The 19,771-nt window shown below is 42.7% G+C and overlaps 1 protein-coding gene across 1 annotated transcript in view; it reads right to left on the bottom strand.

The window, feature by feature from the left end:
• Nucleotides 1-19,771, bottom strand: part of Cpvl (carboxypeptidase vitellogenic like) — a 104,173-nt gene that overhangs the window by 41,727 nt on the left and 42,675 nt on the right. The window contains exons 9-10 of the mRNA XM_036180821.1: nucleotides 15,892-15,990; nucleotides 14,196-14,369 (exon numbers count right to left, since the gene is read on the bottom strand). Of these exons, the coding sequence (XP_036036714.1) occupies nucleotides 14,196-14,369; nucleotides 15,892-15,990 (273 nt within the window). The remainder of the gene's footprint in view (nucleotides 1-14,195; nucleotides 14,370-15,891; nucleotides 15,991-19,771) is intronic.

Raw genomic sequence — 19,771 nt, forward strand, 5'->3', positions numbered from 1 at the left:
TTGTGGCTGCTTCCTTGGGCATTGGGAAGTAGGGGGATCCTCTTTTCTCTCCCCATCTATAGGCCAGAGCCAGCTGCTACTGAGTGAGGCTATAGATTTTCAGAAGAATGGGAAACAGCCACAGAAGGGGCACTGGGCTGAGAGTCAGACTAAGCAGAAAATAGTTTGACTGATGATAGAGGTGGTTGTGATGACGATGATCAGAGAATGCAAATAAAACACGAGCACTAGTTTTGCATCCTGACTATAGACTGTCTGGCAAGAGATACAGACCATATCATCACTCCAGGCCCAATCCAAACATTAAATACAAATACAGTTTATTATTTACGTTTTTAAAAAATGATATGTTCATGCATCCCCCCCCCATCCCAGTAGGTGGTATTAGACACTGTTTTGAAATCTTCTGAATCCAGTGGTCCAGTCATTCAACATGTGCCGCATCTTTTTGCATAGGCTCTGACCACTCCTACCTCATCTTTGCAGTTGACTGACAGAATTACCTGGTTTTTGCAGTTGCCTTTCCAGTAACTGGATTTAAAGGACTAACTCTCAGTTTACGGGTCGCCAGCTCTCCGGCTCCACCTAACAAATGTCACTGCTGTCCATTGTCTTTCTTTCCAAACTACCCTCCCTCTGCCACATTTGGATGGTTCTAGATTAAATCCTACTTTCCTTGTTGCCCTAAACGACAACATGCTTTTTAATGTTTCTAGCATAACAAAGTAAATCTCTGACAAAATGACAGTGTTTGCCAAGCAAAGCACCTTAGCAAAATAATTCACAGGTAGATGCCCTGTAGAATAGAGATAAGAGGGGGAAATGCACACTGGCCTGTGTTTTGAACATTTCTTGCAACTTAAATTTAGAGAACGAACATGCAAAGTTGCTACCTACATTCAGGTGAAATCAAATTCTACTTCATAATTTGTGGACATTCTCTTCCTTTTATTTATTGAAGTGTTTAATGATACAAAAAAAACCAGACAAACAAACAAAAAACCCAGCTGCAGTACCTGGAGACACACTTCATACAGGTAATTCATTCCATTCTTTACTTGGATTGTGACCAACACAGGTAGATGGACTTCACAAGGAATCAGCATGGCCTGCACATCCAAAAGCAGTCAGGACCGTGTTAGCGTTTCTGTGTGAAGTCAGCATTTCCACAGGTGGGAGCGACAGCTTGCTACAAAGAAGCCAGTGAGTCCCAACCCTTCCCACTGCCCACACTATTTTTATGTGACTCTAAGAGACAGTTGATTGTCTGTAGTAGGTTAGGCTACAATGACAAGGAAATGAATGTCCCCGGATGAGCATCCTTCTCCTCCATTACTGTTCACTGATAATCACCTTCTCCTGTGGTGTCTCGGGGAACAATACTGTCGCTGCCTTCATTGTCTTCAAAGAGCATGGAAGAAGGGGGTCCCATTAAGTTTAAGGTCAAGGAAGTCTGCTTTTCCCCTGTGACTCAAGGGACGCTTGGATCCAACCAACAATTGAAGAACCGGACTCGTTCAAATGTGAGTGTTTTTCTTGGCAAAGCTAGTCATTTACCAGACCCAGACTTCTGGCCCCTAGTATCATTAATGTGTCACTAGAAGATGTTCTTAAGGAAATGCAATTAAAATGGGTGCTAAACTAGAAAGATTCACCCTTTCTTCTTCTAAGTCACATTCATTAATCAGGGCCTCCTCAGGCCTAAGGGAAGCTCTTTCGATAGCCTCAAGAACCAAATCAAACACCAGTGACCTGGGAGTTAAGGTCTCAGTCTGGCAGTGAAGCTGAGAAATGTTAAGACCCTGAATTCTGAAGATGCAATTAGGGGACATTTAATGAGCTGTAGAATGATAAGTGACAGGGAAATGTAACTTTATATTTACAACTTCCTGGCTAGATGAACTTTTAAACACAGCACATTAAGCCCTATCCTGAGGCCACTTAGCTTTTAAAAGCCCAAGCATGTGTTGGCTAGAACAGCCATTTAGGGAAAATACCTTCCCAACCTACAGCGCATGGCTAGCTCACTTGGAAGACAGGTGGGCTCTGATTCAAGGGCAGTGGGAAGGGTTGGGCCTCACTGGCTTCTTTGTAGCAAGCTGTCGCTCCCACCTGTGGAAATGCTGACTTCACACAGAAACGCTAACACGGTCCTGACTACTTTTGGATGTGCAGACCAGGCACTTTTTATGGAGAAGAGAACTACAACATTTTCATAACTTTTCTGGAAAATGAGCACAAGGACATGTCCTTTCCAAGAAGAACCAAGGGACCAGTGGACCTCTCCAAAGAGCTGAAGTTTCAAAGCTAGCAGCTCTGTGGGGTGAATACTGGCTGTGCTTCTGAGAGTCTAGGGATGTGCCATCTGCTGGGCACCAACCAACTCTACTACTATTTTAAAATCAGGATACAGTCTATCTAAGTGAGAATATTTATATGTGACTTGTTTGGAATGCTGCTAACATGAGGAAGGAAGATCACATATACAATATAGTCAATGGTAATTAAGGTGGCAGATGATTTGTACTCATGATTGTGACTACCGTTTACTGTATACATGAACCTCCTTTCCTCTTTCTGTAACTCTATTTCCCCGCTTCATTTTTCCAAACTTACTGCATGCCACTATATGCTTACTGCTAACTACATCAGCACCTTTCATGGGGAGGGCCGTGGATGGGTGATTTTTAAGCTCCCCTGGTGCTCCTGATGTAAAAGGAGCCATGAGAATCACAGCTGTGGTGGAAGGAGATCTTCGGGACAACAGGATAGGAAGATTAAAGGAAGCAAAGTATATTAGTGACATCTGCGATCCATCAAGACATTTGCCGCTGCCTTTGTTCCTGCAACAATTCCTTTTCCATTGATTAAGGGTTATTGAGTTGTCTGCCATGCACCTGGCCCTGGGCCAGGACATGGATACAGAGTGATGAACAAGGAGGTACACAGAGAATGCTTATTTTCTATGAAACAAGATGATTTTACAGATCCGAAATGAAAGGAGAGGGGGGTTCCAAACTCCAAGAACTTTGACTTCTGACCTTGAATGATCTTCCACACTACCAACAAAAGGATGTAATAGCATATGATTTACAGCGCTAATCCAATGCCAAGCACTTGGTACACAGAGCCAGGCACAGAAGATTGTTCTAGTAGTTACCGCTAGTTTGGATTATAGGATCTTCTTCCAATATTGAGTAAAGTTGTTAGAATTCTCTATGAGGGTAGATCAGGGTCTTTTCTTCACCACAGTGCCTCACAACTCTTTGCATCAGGTTGAGAGGCTTTCAGGATATTTTCCCACAGAGCAATCCAAATGCTTACAATACAGTAAATTAAATATCTGCATGAAAGTAGTCAATATGCGCCTTCAGTAAAATCTCACACATACACATCAAAGACCACATAGTATCATAGTTTATCTATAGGTTTAGAAGCATGATAAGAAATGTAATCACACATGTACCATCTACCTTAATATATTGAACCATGTGCCTACGAGGCTGCAGCCCTACCCTCTGAACTCATGCTAGGCTCCAGCTCTACCCATCATTCTAGCAAAGACCATCTATACATGAGGCTCCAGTCTTGCCTATTTCCCCTTGTGATAAAAACATCTACGGGGCTTTAGCCTTGCTTGTTGAGATGGTGGGATGGTCAGTGTACCAGGGATACTTCAGGCCCACCCATTGTCCTGTGAGGTCAGCATGCCAATCAGCTTCACCTCCACCTGCCAATCTAGTGAGGACTCTATATAATATAGTAGGGCTTCAGCCCATTCCTTACCCCAGGGAACAAAGTGCCAGTGCACCTGGGAGTCAACAGCTCAACCCATTGTCCTGGTGCAAAGTGTGTGTCCACAAAGCTCGATCCCGTCCATCTTACTAGTGCAGTCAGTATATACAGAGCACTTCATCTCCTCTAGTTGCCCTAATGAGGTCAGCATGCCAGTGAGGCTTCAATTCCAGCTTTCATAGGGTTGCTAGAAAGTTCAAACCCTACTTGTCAGATATAAATGAGATCACTCCATACAGCTCTAGGGGAAAGCCATCAAGAAGACACTACAATTCTAAACATACACTGAACATGGGTGCACCTAATTGCATAAAAAAAATGCTACTAACATCACAGATCAACCACAAAACAGTAACCATAGTAATTTTGATGCCCTACTCTCATCCATAGACAGGAGGTTAGCCTGACATAAGATAAACAGAAAGCCAGGTGTGGTGGGTGCTGAAATTCCAGCACTAGGGAGAGAGAAGCAGGCAGATCTCTGTGAGTTCAACACCAGCTTCATCTACTTATCAAGGTCAGGCTAGTTAAGGTAACATAGCGATACTCTGCCTTATAAAAGCAAACAGCCAAACAAAACAAATTAATACATTAAAATAAACAGAGAAACATCTGAACTAAATGGCATCATGGATCAAATGGTCTTAACAGACTTCTACACAGCATTCCATGCAAATACTGTAGAGCACATGTTCTTCTCAGTAGCCTATGGATCATTCTCTAATTAGATCACACCTTAAAACATAAACCGAGTCTTCACAAACACAAGAAAACCAAAGTAACTTCTTGTGTTCTGTTTGCAATGCAGTAGGTCCCCAGACCAAGAGTAGGAGAAATTATAGAGCATACACAAAGTCAGGCAGATTAAACAACACTGTTGAGTGAATGGTGGATGGGTGTTTGAAAAAACCAAGGAGGAAATCAATAAGCTCCTAGAAACTGAAAATAAAAACACAGTGAACTAAAAAAACATAGATTGTAGTGAAATCAGTCTGAAGAAGGAAATTTATCACTGTAAGTGTCCATGTTAAGAAATCAGAGAAATTGCAAATAAATAGCTTATTTATGTACCCTAGGGCACTGGAAAAACAAGAGAAAGCCAAGGCCCAAATCAGATGGAAAGTAATAATAAGATCAGGACAGACATTAACAACATAAAAGTGAACACAGATCAATGAAGCAAAGAGGCGAGTCTTTGAAAAAAATAAATAAGATTGAAAAACCCTTAGCCAAACTAAACAAAAGAGAGAGAAGCCTTAAATTAACAAAATAAGAGATGAAAAGGAAGCCATTGCAAAAGATACTAATGAAATACAGAACTCACTAGGGCATACCTTGAAAGCCTATATTCCATAATTTGGAAAATCTAAAACAAATGGATGAATTTTTTAGATGAAATGATGTCCCCAAATCAAATCAAGATAAGATGATTTAAATGAATCTGTAACAAGCAATGAGACCAATGTAGTAAAAACAATTTTTCCAACTAAAAATAAGTCCAGACCTAGACAGATTCATGGCTGAACCCATCAGACCTCCAAAAATCTAATAGTGGTGCTTTTCAGAGTATCCCATAAAGTAGAAAAAGAAAGGACACTACAAACCCTTGTGACAAAGCCAGCATTATCCTGACACCAAAACTGCATAGAGATGGCAAAAAAAGGAAATTGAAGCTTTATCTCCCCAATGAACATAGGTGGAAAAAAAAAATCAACAAAATACCTACAAACTACTTTCAAGAAAATATTGAGAAGACTGTTCTTCATAATCAAATACTCTTTATTCTGGAGGGTTCACTATACACAAATCAACAAATGTAACACATCAGCAAATGGACTGTGAGACAGATAATACAAAGTCATATTGATAGATGCAGGAAAGGCCTTGAACAAAGTCCAACAGCCTCCTCCCATGACTCATCTAGACTACTCCTGAGCTAGCCCAAGGATTCTGTACCTTACAATAGAGATACCTGCTCCTCCGTGTTTATTGCTGCTCTATTCATAATGGCAAAGGAATGAAATCAGCTTGGAGCTCTACCAACAGATGAATGGATGATTCTACACAGTGAAATTCCATTCAGCTACAAAGAAAAATAACTTAGAAAGTGCATAGGGAAATGGATAAAACTGAATTTTTTATATTAAGGGAGGTAGTACAGATTCAGAAAGATAAACAACATTCCTTTTCATTTGTGGATCTTAGTGTCTAACATGTGGGTGTATGTGTGAGTAAAATATAAAAAGCTTAGAAAAAAACACAAGGACTATACCTCTGCTCCTTTGGGTTAGGCACTGGCTTCTTGGGCACAGTAATAAAGAAGCACCCACAATAAAAGAGGGCAGAGATCAAGGAGAATTCACCAAAACCAAGAACTGTGGGCCTTGATGAACACCATGGCTAAAAACAACCCTGGGAGTTAGTAAGGTACTTGTATGAGCCGGGGAAGGAACGCGTACACCTACACAATTCAAAGACAGACCAATCAATAAGCAGACGGGGAATGTACATAGAAAGTTCTGCAAAGACACAAAAGCAAGCAGAGGAAAACCAGAAAGGTGCCGGGTGCCGGCAGTCTTGGAGCACGTGCACACACCACCCCAACGCTCTCCCTTCACCCTTCCTTTTTACCCTCGAGAGTTTGCCTAGACACACAGTACATGTCATTCCTCCTTTTTGTTTTATTCGGCAGCTGTTCCATTTGATGCCGGTTGGTTATTCTTAAAACTGGCCTCCTCCTACTTCAAAGATACTTTTATACTTATTTATTTACTTACTATTTATTTACTTATTGAGGGCAGTGCACACATGTCACGGTGTGTATGTGTGCGTGTGTACGTCAGAGGAGTGTGTGTGTGTGTGTGTGTGTGTGTGTGTGTGTGTGTGTGTGTGGTGTGTGTGTGTGTGTGGTGTGTGTGTAGGGTAGAGGACAACTTGCAAAAGTGGGTTCTCTTTTTCCATTATGAGCACCCCAGATCAAACTCGGGTAGTCAGGTTTGGCTGGACAAACACTTTGACCTGCTGAGCCATCTTACTGGCCCAGCTTCAAGATACTTGATAATTCCTTATTTACTTCTTATTTTGTAACCCCATTTTACATATTTAAGTATATATATAGTCATTTTATATTCTATACATCATGTTTCCTGCATATCAAGCATCTTGACTCTCCACATCTGTTTACTCTGTATGGCAGCCTGTTTGTGTGTTAACTAAATTTTTTTTAATTATGGACTGAGATGTTTAGTCTTCGTTGTCAATTCAACTGTGTTTAGAATCACCCAGGAGACTCACCTATGGGTGTGTCTTTGAGGAAGAGGGATAACTGAGAAAGGGAGACCTATGCTGAGTCTGGGTGCCACCAACCCATGGGCTGGGATCCAGGACTGAACAGAAACAAAAAGGAGAGTGAGCACCAAAAGCCAGATGTGCACCAACATTCTGCTTTGTTTTCCATGCATGCCGATGGAACATGGGCTCGCCACTCTGGCGGTGACCCGCTCCCATCACCATGCTTTTCTTGACATGATGGACACTGTCCTCTTCAACTATGAACCTGAAGACATCCTTCCCCCTTGGAGTCACTTTATGTCAGGTCTTTGGTCACAGAGAAGCATGAAGAAGACATAACCGTACATTTTTTTCGAGTTAAGCTATGAAAATTCCCAGAGACTAATGTCCTTCTGGGTTTTGTTTGTTTCTGCTGCTTGAGTGGAGACTACCAACATGGGGACCGTGTAGGTACTTCACCCATCCCAGACCTGGTGTTGCGCTTTAGGTTAGGAACCACACTTCACATGGACCTACAGCACAGTCCCCAGCTGCACATCTGGAGAAATAGGTCCTCAGGGTTACCTTGTTCCCACATCACAGGATTCAGACTTTCAGTTTCCTGGCGTTGTTTTTTTCTCTAGATCTACATGCATTGTGACTGTACTTATACTGTAAACTGGAGTTAGCTGTACTCACTCATTTTGCAGGTGGCTATCCAGTTTTTCAGCATCATTTATTAAGATTATACCTGCTCCTATGTGCTGCCATTTACAACTTGTAAATGAGCGTCTGACTGTATTTACATGACTGTTTCTCAGTTCTTTTTTTGTTCTACAGATCTATTTGTCTATTCTACTGCCTGCTCTATGGAAAGTGTTTGAACTTTTGTTTTTCTTTCTCTTTCTTTTTTCTTGAATCAGGGTTTCTCTGGGTAGTTTTGGTGTCTGTCCTGGATCTCGCTCTGTAGGCCAGGCTGGCTTCGAACTCACAGAGTTCCACCTGCCTCTGCCTCCTGAGTGCTGGAATTAAAGGCATGCACCACCACTGCCTGGCAAGTTTTTGTTTTTCTTTTGTACTAGCCACTTTATAGGAAGTCTTTGTAAATCCTCCAACAATGTGCATCTTTAACGTTGTAATGGTTACTATGAATCTTTTGACTTTTCCTATGAACTTTGGAATCAACTTATCCATACGTACAAAATAAGTTGCTGACAGATTTTGGTTAGTATTAAATTGAAACTATGGATCAAGGTGAGATGAATTGACATCTTGGTAATACTAACTTGGCCTATCCATAACAGGCAAACTTCTCTATTCTGTGTTGTTTATCCTTTATCAGTTTTGTGAGTTCATATTTCACTAGATCTACATCTCAGTTCCCTCCCCATCTCTGTGTGTGCATGTTAATGTGAGTAGCTCTGTTTTGATTTCAAATTCTGTTTATTAATTGCTGATAATTGAAATGTAGTCAACTCTTACATATTTATCTCATATCCTACAACTCTGTCATGGTTATTCAAGGAGAATTTTTTACACTGATTCTTTAGATTTGCTGCATAGCCCATGGTGTTCATTGTTGGATTCCTTTTTTATCTTTTCTTTTCTCCTTTTTTTTTGGCGGGGGGGGGGGTGAGTTGTTTGTTTGATTTGTGTGTGTGTTTGAATTCAAAGTCTCTCTATGTAGCTCTGGGTGGCCCGGAACTTGCTATGTAGACCAGGCTGGCTTCAAACTCACAGAGATCCACCTGCCCCTGTCTTCCAAGGGCTGGGATTAAAGGTGTGCCCACTATGCCTTGCTCCCTTTCATTTCATACAGCTCAACTATCCATAGAATGTTTTGTTTTCTTTCTCTTTGAAAACCTTTGAAAAAGTTTCTGACAATGCAGGTCTACTGAGAACAAATTCCTTTCCCTTTGTGTCTGTCTAAGAAAGCCTTGCATATTAGATACCTGTTTTGTTTATTTGTTTTGCATTTATCCAGTCTGATGTTCTCTGAATGGTTTACACACAGCATTAACTTGCATAAAATGTTTGTCATTAACTGCTTATAGTGTCACTTCTGTTACTTTTGAAAGATTCTCCCTTTGGTAATGTCATTTCATGAAAGTCACTTTTTCTTTCTCTTGTCACACGAAAGCCGGACACTGTTTTGTGGGATGAGAGCTGTTTTGTCTGTTTCTTACCTCGGTTTTTAAAGTTTCTATTCTCACTTTCTTTCCTCGGTGGTACCCAGTCTGCTAATGAACATACCAAAACACTTCTGAATTTCTGTTATATCACTAATGTTTCTATTTTTCCTCTTAGATTTTCCACATCTCCGTACCCACTATCTACCTGCTCGTACTTTTTTGTCGTTTTCTATGAAAGTCCTAATCAAGTATCCTCTGTTTTGTTTTAAAATTCCTGGTCTGGAATGTTGCCATGCTTGCCACATCTCATTCTGGTTCTAATGAGTATTCAATGTCTTCAAAGTACATGTGTTGCCTTTTGTTTTGCTTGTAAGATTTTGTTGAAAGGTTGGCATGTGTGCTTGGGAGTGAGAACTACAATAAATAGGTCAACGTGAGCAGCTGAAAGACTCTGGGAGCAGGAGGCGCTTCACGGTCTCTCTCCAGGAAACCTGTGCTTATGGACTGTGAACCTTGCAGTCCTGGTTGCCCCTGCCACTGCCAGTGGAACAGGATGGCTGCAGGTGGGCCTAGATGGCTCCAGACTTAGGATGGATCAATTTTGCCTTTTTCAACTTTCTGATGATGTGAAAGTGATACTCATTTGTAAAAACTCTTCTTCCATGTCTGCATTCTGACCTTTTCCCAGGTCGGTCACACAGATGACTGTGTTCTCTTGCAGTGCCCCAGTGACAGCAAGCTACAACTTCCAACCAGCCATACAGCTCACAAGGCGACAGCTACCCAACAGTGCACCCACAGGACGAGGGGTTTTGGTTATTGTATTGTGTGATTTCATATCCATTGAACAATAAAATGCGTGCACCAGTCACCATTTAGTTAGAGTAGTGTCCTGTTAGATGACTTTTCCCAGCTGCAGACTAATAGGAGTGGATTGAGAAGGCTGAAGGTAGACTGGGCTGAGCACTGTCTGTTAGGTTGTGTTAAATGCATTCCAACTAGCACTATGTTTAACCTATCATGGCTTTGGGGGGAGGGGGTACAACCTCACCTTAAGTCAAGCAGAAGATCTGGTAGACTATGATCAAACTCCAGTGGGTTTGGTGCTGGGAAAACAGTTGCTTTCCCAAGTAGATCTTGGGAAGAGCATAACACTCAAGCATGTTTCACAATGTCCCCCACCCTCTCCACTGACCATGATAAATGCCAAGGACTATCCCCCAGATAGTCCTTGGAGAGCCTGGATGAACTCATGAAAGTAAAATTCACAAACATGTTCAGTCTGGCTTGACTGGGTCCCCAATGTTTGGACTTCTACACACCTCATACTGGCCTCTCGCCATGCGCCAGTCCAACCACAGTTCAACTTCCTGCTAAGGTCCCACGCAGGGAGGGATGAACCTCTCTTTGCCTTCAATTTAGAGTAGAGTGACTTACTCTGTGACCTTGTTTTATTCAATGTTGAGAAGAGCTTTTTCCCTGTAGGGATGGGGTGGTGTTCTAAACTAAATTCCAACGGCAAAGTGGGAATCTGGAGGCCTTTTCTGCTTTTGTATGTTTGGGGTTTTCTTGTATAAGCCTGTGAGTGTGTGTGAGTGTGTGTGAGTGTGTGTGTGTGTGTGTGTGTGTGTGAGAGAGAGAGAGAGAGAGAGAGCGTACGCGCGTGCGCGCGCGCGTGCGTGCGTGTGCACACACGTGCATGTGCACACACGTGCATGTGGAGGTGAGAAAATAACCTCAGGAGTTAGTCTGTTTTGAGGCAGGGTCCCTTTGTCACTCGCTGCTGCATACTCCAGGCTAGCTGACATGCAAGATTCTGGGGATCCTCCTGTCTCTGAATCCCATCTTGCCATGGGGAAACGGGGACTACATAGAAGTGTGTTCTGGAGATGTGTACTCAGGTTCTCACGCCTATACCTGCATGACAGGGCCTTTACCCATTTGGCCATCCCTCCAGCCTTCTTACATCACTTCTTCACTCTGATGCATAGTGGGCTCTTAGGTAATCTGTCTCAAATTTCTTGATAATAGATTATGGTTATAAACACCTTTCATCTGTCAGGGACTGCTAGAAATATAATCACTCTTAAACCTCATTAAAGCACTCCTTTTCTTTCTCCCATTTTATAACAAAGAAACTGAATCATAAAGAGTTAAAAGAACAGCCTTGAGCCCAAATTCACTGTGTTTTACCGGCCCCCGAAGCATGTTCTCTATCTAGACCACCAACGGTCTTTTATTACATGACCCCTAAAAATCCTCACAACATTCTGACCTGATTTAATTTAGATCTTCCAACAGATTATTCTAGTTTTATAGACATCAGTTTACTATTCCACCATGCAAAATTGTGGCATTCATTGCAAGAGCACAGCTGTGCTTTCATTGGTTTGCACAGAAACTAATGATCACATAGAAACACACAACAAAACACCATCCCGGACACTCCTGAAGACCTTCCTCATTCTGCTAGAGGCACTCACATTGGCCAAAGAGAAGACGGTACTGGGGAAAGACTCCTGTGTTCATATGAATGGGAACAGGCCCACTGCTTTCTATGACAAATGAGAGCTGAGTCTTACATAAATAGAACACTAAGAACACTAATGTCTGAAGCCAATCTATGTTGTCCTGATTCTGTTATATACACATTGAGGTTCGCCATCAACAGCAGACAAGCCAACAGTAACTCCTGCCAGAGGCTTCTGCCAGCTGTCTCCATGAATGCGGGGTCTGTTCCACAGCCGCCCTGTCTAGTTGGAGTTGAGATTGACTGCACAGTTCCTTCTTTCTTCATGGAAACATGCATTATCTGCACCACTAAAGCATTTTTATTTGCTGGAAACTAATCCAGAATGGAAACATACAGAGAATATTCAGATTTCATTGGATTTCACATTTGTAGGTGCTGGGGTCTGAATATTTCTGTCTTTTTCCCCAAATTCTTGTGCTGATATCCAATCTCCAAAGTGGGGACTTGGAAAGTAAGGGGATCATGAAGGTGGAACTCTTGAGAATGAGATTAAAACCCTATAAAGGAATTCCATCCAGAAAGAACCCAGCAAGAAGGCAACAGGAAGCTGACTCACACTCCCACAGTACTCCCAGCAGACAACAGTACACTTTTGTAGAATGGAAATTACCCAGTCAAGTATTTTATCATGGTAGCCAGGAAAACTCAAAACAACTAATTTGGGTTATAGGGGCAACAAAGGGAGATGTTGAAATATCCAAATGTACGCTAGTCAATATGTTCTGTTTTATCATCCAGGACTCAGCTTGAGACGATTGGTCAACATTTGGAACATTATACCACCAGGAATTCTGTATGTCCTACCCTAGCCTCACATGCTTGAGAAAGGGCTCACATTTCAGGTGTGTGTGTGTGTGTGTGTGTGTGTGTGTGTGTGTGTGTGTGTGTGTGTGTAGATACATATCTCCATCTATCCCAGGGCCCAATAAAGAAGAGTATTGTAAATGCTTTTCAACAAAGCCACTTTGGATTTTGTCATGGTATTTCTAACTTTTTATGTCTTAAAACACATGTGTTAAAAGCTTTTTTGTCTAATAAATTTGAGGATGATAAATACCTAATCAGTTATAATAGGTTTTCTAGGTATATTTTTGACATAGCTAGGGTTTCTTTTACTCATTCTTGGGTCATGGACATGTGCTTTGGGTACGCACCTGCCTGTGTGTCAGAGCAAGCACCCAGAATGGCAGCAGCATGTTATAAAGCTCATCAAAGTGGAAATCACTTGGAGAGGAGACTAGGCTAAGAAGAGACAAGTACCATATTTTCTCAGCAGAGCCAAAAGTAAGGATGGTTGAAATGCTGGCCTGATCTTGTGTGGTCCCTTCTTCCCTAGAGTGTAGGGTTTCCTCTTGTTCTGCTGGCTAGTAAGACGTTACACAAATGTTAAACCCTGTGTACTAGGGGCAGGACCAGGAAAGGTGAGCCTTCCAGGCAGGAATATTCTAAAACACAAACTGGTAAGTATGTGTTTGTTCAGACGCTTCCTGCACCAGAGTGCAGGCAGTACGCCGAGAATCCCTAAGACCATTCCTACACAGACATCATAGACAGGGATGCTCCTCATGTGGAAAGGAGCAGTAAAGGCTGCAACTCCACAGAAGCAGAATGTGGGTGACTTATGAGAGATGAAAATTAAATACTTTGAAGACAAGACTTTGTCTAATTCATACAAGGTGCCTTACAGACTGCTTGATTTTTGTTCATTCTGGGTATCTCTCTTGCCTCTTCCACATACAGGGAGGAAGTTTCAGTGGATGCAATCCTTCATCATTTCTGCACTCATCCTTCAGGGATGCTCCCACAGGCCATCTCTAGGATGCAGGGGTGCTGGTGAGAGAGTGGTACTAGGAAAGGAGCAATACATAAGGGACTTCTTGCCAGATCACTTGTTCTTAGCACCCTCTCTCACTGTCGGGGACCAAGGGACAATTCACTGTGTTTCCACTGGAGTTTCCTGTGGCCAACCAATTGGAATATGTTAACCCTAAACATAATGCCTGCCTTGCTCTGTTTAGAATGGTGTCTTTGCTCACTCCAACGCAACAGCCCTAGAGGGCTAGGCTTGTGGCAGATACAGGCAGAATAATCACTGATTACAGCCAATGGGAGCAATTCTTAAGCAGATGCACTCTTGGATTAACTATGATAAGGCTGTCTGTCATTCACATCATAGAGCAAACAAGGACAACTGATTGTTAGACATGGCTGGGCATCTTCTTGGCTTTATTTTTCCTTAACTAGAAAAGTATGCGGGCTGGTGTGTGCCACAGGGAATTTCATTTTCAGAAACAATTAAGACAACTTGGAGAAATAAAATAAAGAAGGTTATATCTATTTTATAAATAGAATAGGTGGTGTTTTTTGAAAGGAAGAAGTAAAATAGGAAATAAAAGGAAGTCCTCTTGGCTCACAGTGACCCCGGAGTTCTGGGATGCACCTCCTCTTCAAGGTGCCCTGCTCACCTTGTAGTGATCCATGATCTCAGCTAGCCAGGTCTTCACTGACTTCACTGTGTCCTCTCTCAAGTACTTCTCAGTCTCAGCGCCATCACTGAAAGTTCGGTTTCCCACATGGATGGCTTGTCTCACTTGTGGGAGTGACAAGAATTTCCCGTAGTAACCTTGGTCCTCAGGTTCCTGGCAGAAGGCACATCAGAAGGTGTCATGGAGGAGGATGTCAGGCATGGCCTAGAGGGAAAGCTGAGACTCTCTCACAACACACAGCACAGTAAACAGGACGTGACTAAACTGTTAACTTGTGCTCATGCTTGACATTTTAATGGGGCATCCTAGTCAGGTAAGAGGAACCGTTTCATTGAGGCCAAACACAGGGGATCTCCTTAGTTTGCAGTCAGTATCCAATTTGCCTGGGGAAAGGCTTTTCTTTCTCACACTACTCTTTGCCACCCTACCATCTAATTAGCCAGCTCATTGGTGAGAATACCTGAGAAAGGAAAGAGGGTAGACTACGTAAAGCAATCACTCCTTGACCTTGTGGAAGATGGTCAAGCTGCTTTTAAGGGACCAGGGGTAGCATAGTGAGCTAAAACCATAGTGTACGTGCCATTTCCTGCTGTTTACTAATATCACTCTGTCTCGCCCCTCCCCCACATTCACCTGATTATAATTTATGGGGGGATTATATAATAGGCAAAAAACTGATACTTAATAAACAACATAAAGCAAGTTACCCACAGCCCTTTGTAAAAACCATAACCAAACCCCCCCACAAAAATCTACTCAAAAGGCTTTGTAATAATCATTAAACTTTAAAGAAAAAGGAGCAAATATGCATTTTTTTTAAAAAGGCTTCAGGTTACAAAAATACTGTTTAGGATTTATGTTCAACAATTCTGTGCTTCATCAGCAATTTTTTTTTGGCTGTGAATATATTACTTTCTACAGAAAAACATTATAATCACAAATTCTGTTTCTCTGTTTCCTGCCATGTTTTGTTATTGTCCAAAACCACGGGGCTGGGAATCCCACCAAAAGAGACTTAAAATTGTACTTATAAATAACTCATAAATAAGGCAGTTTAAAAACCAAATGTATTGTTCCGTGTGTTAGACAAAGAGTCCGCACATCCGAACTGCCAAGCGGCCTCTCCTTCTCTTAGTCACTTAATTCTACACAAAAGATGTCAGTCAACTCTGGCCTACTTTTATGAAAGAAACTACTTGAATACTTTAAAAAGTATTCCAGAGGCCTTGAAGTGAGGGCGGTCCTAAATGTTCTAAACACCTCAAGTTAAAAGTAAGACAAGGCAAATATTTTCAGGGAGGCTTGGCAGTGTTGATTACCTAAGCCATCTTAAGTGCATAACAAAGAACATGGATGTTTTCAAGAGACTCAGATTGAAGCCTAAACCCAGCACTCGGGGCTGCAGTCCCAGCCTGCACCCTTCCCAGAGCCCCTCCTCCCAGGGACACGGAATTAAACAGACACCATTCTGCACTGTCTAGAATACCACATATTATGGATGACACTCTAAGAAGCCATGAGAAACAAGCCCCAGGGGTCAGGAGACAAAATTATGCAATACACGTTGGACATAGCCATCCAGTTTAAATTGAGCTGTACTTTCCAGTCAGAGGCTGTTAGGTTTTGCCCAAAGTTTGAAGCAGACATTACTGTGTTTTTAACGTGTCGTTGTTACCGTGCACTGTAAAATGTTGTAGTAATTGGTACACCCTGTCACATTCTGGAAGTAGGATGGATCATTTGTTAAATCACTGTCCAGCAGCTTATCCAGGATCTAGGTCAGAGAGGAAGAAGGGAAGGACAGTGTCAGGGAGGTCTAGCATGCCGCATGCACAGTCCTTGTTGCAGCGTGCAGTCAGGACGTCTTTCTTTCTTACTTTCCTTTTGGTTAGAATGTGTGTATCTATATGTGTGTGTTTATGTGTTTACATATGCGTAATATGCATTTGCATGCACGCACACATGTGGAGGCCCAAGGACAGCCTTGGGTATCATTCCTCAGGCACTGTCTCCATTGTTTTCTTTGAGACAGGGTCTCTTACCCACCTAGGACTCGCCAAGTAGGATAGATTGGCCTCCCCAGTACAAGTCCATGTGCCATGCCCAAGCTCTTGTTTATACTTGGGTTGTGGGGCTCAGATTCCAGGTCTTTGGGACTGCATGACAAACACCTTCCCAATTGAGCTCTCTCTCCAGCCCCTATTTTTTTAAAAACCTTTCTCTTACTGAATATTTGCAGCAGGCAAATGCCATCCCTTGTAGGACTTATATTCTAGGGAAACAAATAAGGAAGGCAAGGCCAAATGTGTCAGGTGTTAGAGCCATATGTACATTGAGGACGGTAAGGAGAAGAAGAATGGGACGTGTTAGGGGTGTGTATGCCTACAGGTAGGGGGCACTGAAAAGCAAAGTTTCACTTAGAAGATGGCATTTGAGTTATGACCGGTTGGCTGTGAGAAAGCCAGGAATATAGACAACCAGGGGAAGACTATTCTAGGCAGAAGACAATATAACCAGATGCTTCAACTTGGGAGTTTGCCTAGTGAGAGGGGTTGCCTTCACAGGGCCCCTGGAACACTTACCCACAATATGAGCAGAGAGGGTATGAGATATGGGCTGAGATTCAGGGTCTTAGAGCTGGTGGCGGGTATCTATAGACTCAAGGTTTCATCACCAGCAAGAAAAGGTGGTCGCCATGGCTGTTGGCTTTTCTTCAGCCATGGGTTGCTGAACAAGAGCCAGCATGGAGGGAGCAAAGAAGGAGCATCAGCCAGGGTTGCAGCTTAGCCAAAGAGGTTGGAGGAAGCGTTAGCGGAGCTTAGTGGTTGGAATGCGTGGATGGGACCTGGGTTTAGGTTGGGTACCCAGAGAAATGAAGACTTAGGGCTTAGGGCTCATGAAGAGGTGGTGGTTCACTGGGCTGAGAGGCTTTGGAGCTGGACAATGGCTTTAGGTGGTTCATTAATGTAAGTGGGCTGGAGAGATAAGATCTGGCAACTGAGTCAAGGTAGTTCAGCTTCAGAGTGTGGGTGACGGCTCTGGCAGCTCTTCTGTTGTTTATTTCCTTGGTTGTTTTTCTGGGTTTTGTTTAATTTTGTAGCAGGAATAAATAACTAAAGGGGAGAACAAGACTGCCTTAAAAAAAAAAAAAAAAAAGAGGCTAAAGAACACGAGAACTGAGTATTAAAACATCCTCCTGGTGGATACTACAGTTACCAGGGATTATGTTGGGAGTGATGGTGAGCTAAACCAGCCAGGGAATGTGAAGAGAGACCAGAGTGTCAACAACTGGCCTAAACAGTGCTTGGTGGCGCCCTCTGAGGCTGTGAAATAAAATGCTCAGTGCTCTAGGGGGAAGAGAAAGGTGTTCTGGAAGCAGCATGAGGAAGGAGGGACACAGCTGCCCCACCTATGGGTCAACACGGGAGATCTGTGGGGGGGGGGGGCGTGCAGCATGTTAGGAGAGTGTCAGGCCTGGGTTAGAGGAAGAGAGGAGGAGGTGGGGGCACGTCTTCTCTTTCTGCTGATGCTGCTGATGTATTTTAAGAGGGTCCTCTGAAAGGACTGTGTGACATGAATTCAACACATTCTGAAAACCATCAAGAACAAGTTAAGTTTCATATCAGGTAAAATAGCATTATCTTAGTGTTGGGTGAGGAAGTTAGGATGCACAGAAGTGCAGTACTTGCCAGGGCACCCACTGATAAAGGAGTGAGTGAGACTCTAGCCCCTCCCTGTCCTCAACACAATGGCCCCACGTCTGGCTGTATAGAGATGAGGGGTCTGGATGAAGAAGGAGAAGGGTAAGAAACCATCCAAAGTGAGCTGGGCAAACCAGGGATTCTGTTCCAGGCCACATCTGGAGAAATACTCCAACCTTCACACTGTGGAGATACCTGAGTGTTAAACAACGAATCCACAGGTTCATAGCCCAGAGCAGGTATCTTTCTTTAATTTGCTCACTCTAGGCTAGATGGTGTACTGAATGCACACGTCATTTGTGGAACTCAACTTTAGAAGCCATAAGAATGTAGATTAAACCTTTTTTTTTTTTCCAGTTTCCTGAGACAGGGTTTCTCCATGTAGTTTTGGTGCCTATCCTGGATTTCACTCGGTAGACCAGGCTGGCCTTGAACTCACAGAGGTCCACCTGGCTCTGCCTACTGAGTGCTGAGATTAAAGGTGTGCACCACCACTGCCTGGCTAGATTAAACCTTTAAAGAGTCAATTTGCTGGGGCTAGGGTGGGAGGTTCATTGATATGGTTCCTGCCCTATAAGCATGAGGACCCAAGTTCAATCCTTAGTACCCATGTCTAAACCCTGGAGTAATGGTGCTCACTAATAATGTCAGAGTTTGGGAGATAGAAAGAGGGAGATCCCTGGGTTCTCAGGCAAGTGAGAGAGCCTGCCTCAATAAGCAAAGTAGAGTGAAGAACACATCTGACATCAAGTTCTGTCCTCCACAGGTACATACATAAGCACACATCTGTGCTAGTGTGAATACACATGCACATACATGTGTGCATACATGCTATTTTTTAAATGAAAAAAATAAAACAGTAGGTTTGCTTTCACCAAGAAACAAACTCACTTGCTGTCTAACAAGTAATGCAGCTACTTTATTCAATCTTTTAAAATCTACTTTCTAATCAAGACTTGATTCACAGAGAATGTTCTGTGATTCAGAGCATTGTCAGGAAGGAAAGAGGAAGTACCAGAGATCAGCCATTTTACTCTTGTAGAATTATGAGGATGCCCCAGGAGTTTGATGGACTACCCAAGAACTACTGCAGAAGGGAGAAAGACTGGGCTAGGGGTCAGGCCAACCAGTTCCAGCCCTAGGCCTCCCACAATCTACGGGTACTGTCTATGACTTATGATGTCCTCTGTGCCCAGCATCCCCACCAGTGCATGTGCAAGGATGGCATCACCAGTCTCACCAGCTGTTACTGCTCTTTTACTAATTGATCCATCTTAAAAAATCAGAACCCTGGGGCAGGAGGAGGAGGCTCAGCCATGAAGAACATTTGCTGTTCTTGCAGAGGACCCAGGTTCAGTTGCCAGCACATACATGTTGGCTTACAACCAACTGTAAATCTAGTTCTGAGGATTTGATGCTTTGCTCTGTCCTTGAGGGGCACCAGAGATGCATGTGGTACACATATATACATGTGAGCAAACACTCACACACATAAAATAAAATAGGTAAAAATTTAAAATAAGAGTCAGAACATCAAACAGGCTGAGTCTCTTAGACTTGAGATTTGGATTTCTGTGTTTTGTTGAACTGCACAATGTCTTTGGCTAATGTACTAAACACTGCTCTGTCTGTTTCCTTTGAAAACTCAGAGGATTTAATCCATCTCAAGATCTTGGATCAGTGATTGAAGAGATATCTCATACCTTCAAGGAATGACAATGGAGGTCTTTTAAGTTTCCATTGAATTTGGTTTAGGAGAGATTCCTGTGCCATAGATTCATTGCCTCTAACTGTACAAAATACTCATACATTTCAATGGTCTCAGGTTGAAAACAGCCAAAGTGAATTCAGAGA

Source organism: Onychomys torridus, chromosome 3 (genome assembly GCF_903995425.1).
Source record: "Onychomys torridus chromosome 3, mOncTor1.1, whole genome shotgun sequence".
NCBI classification, from domain to species: domain Eukaryota; kingdom Metazoa; phylum Chordata; class Mammalia; order Rodentia; family Cricetidae; genus Onychomys; species Onychomys torridus.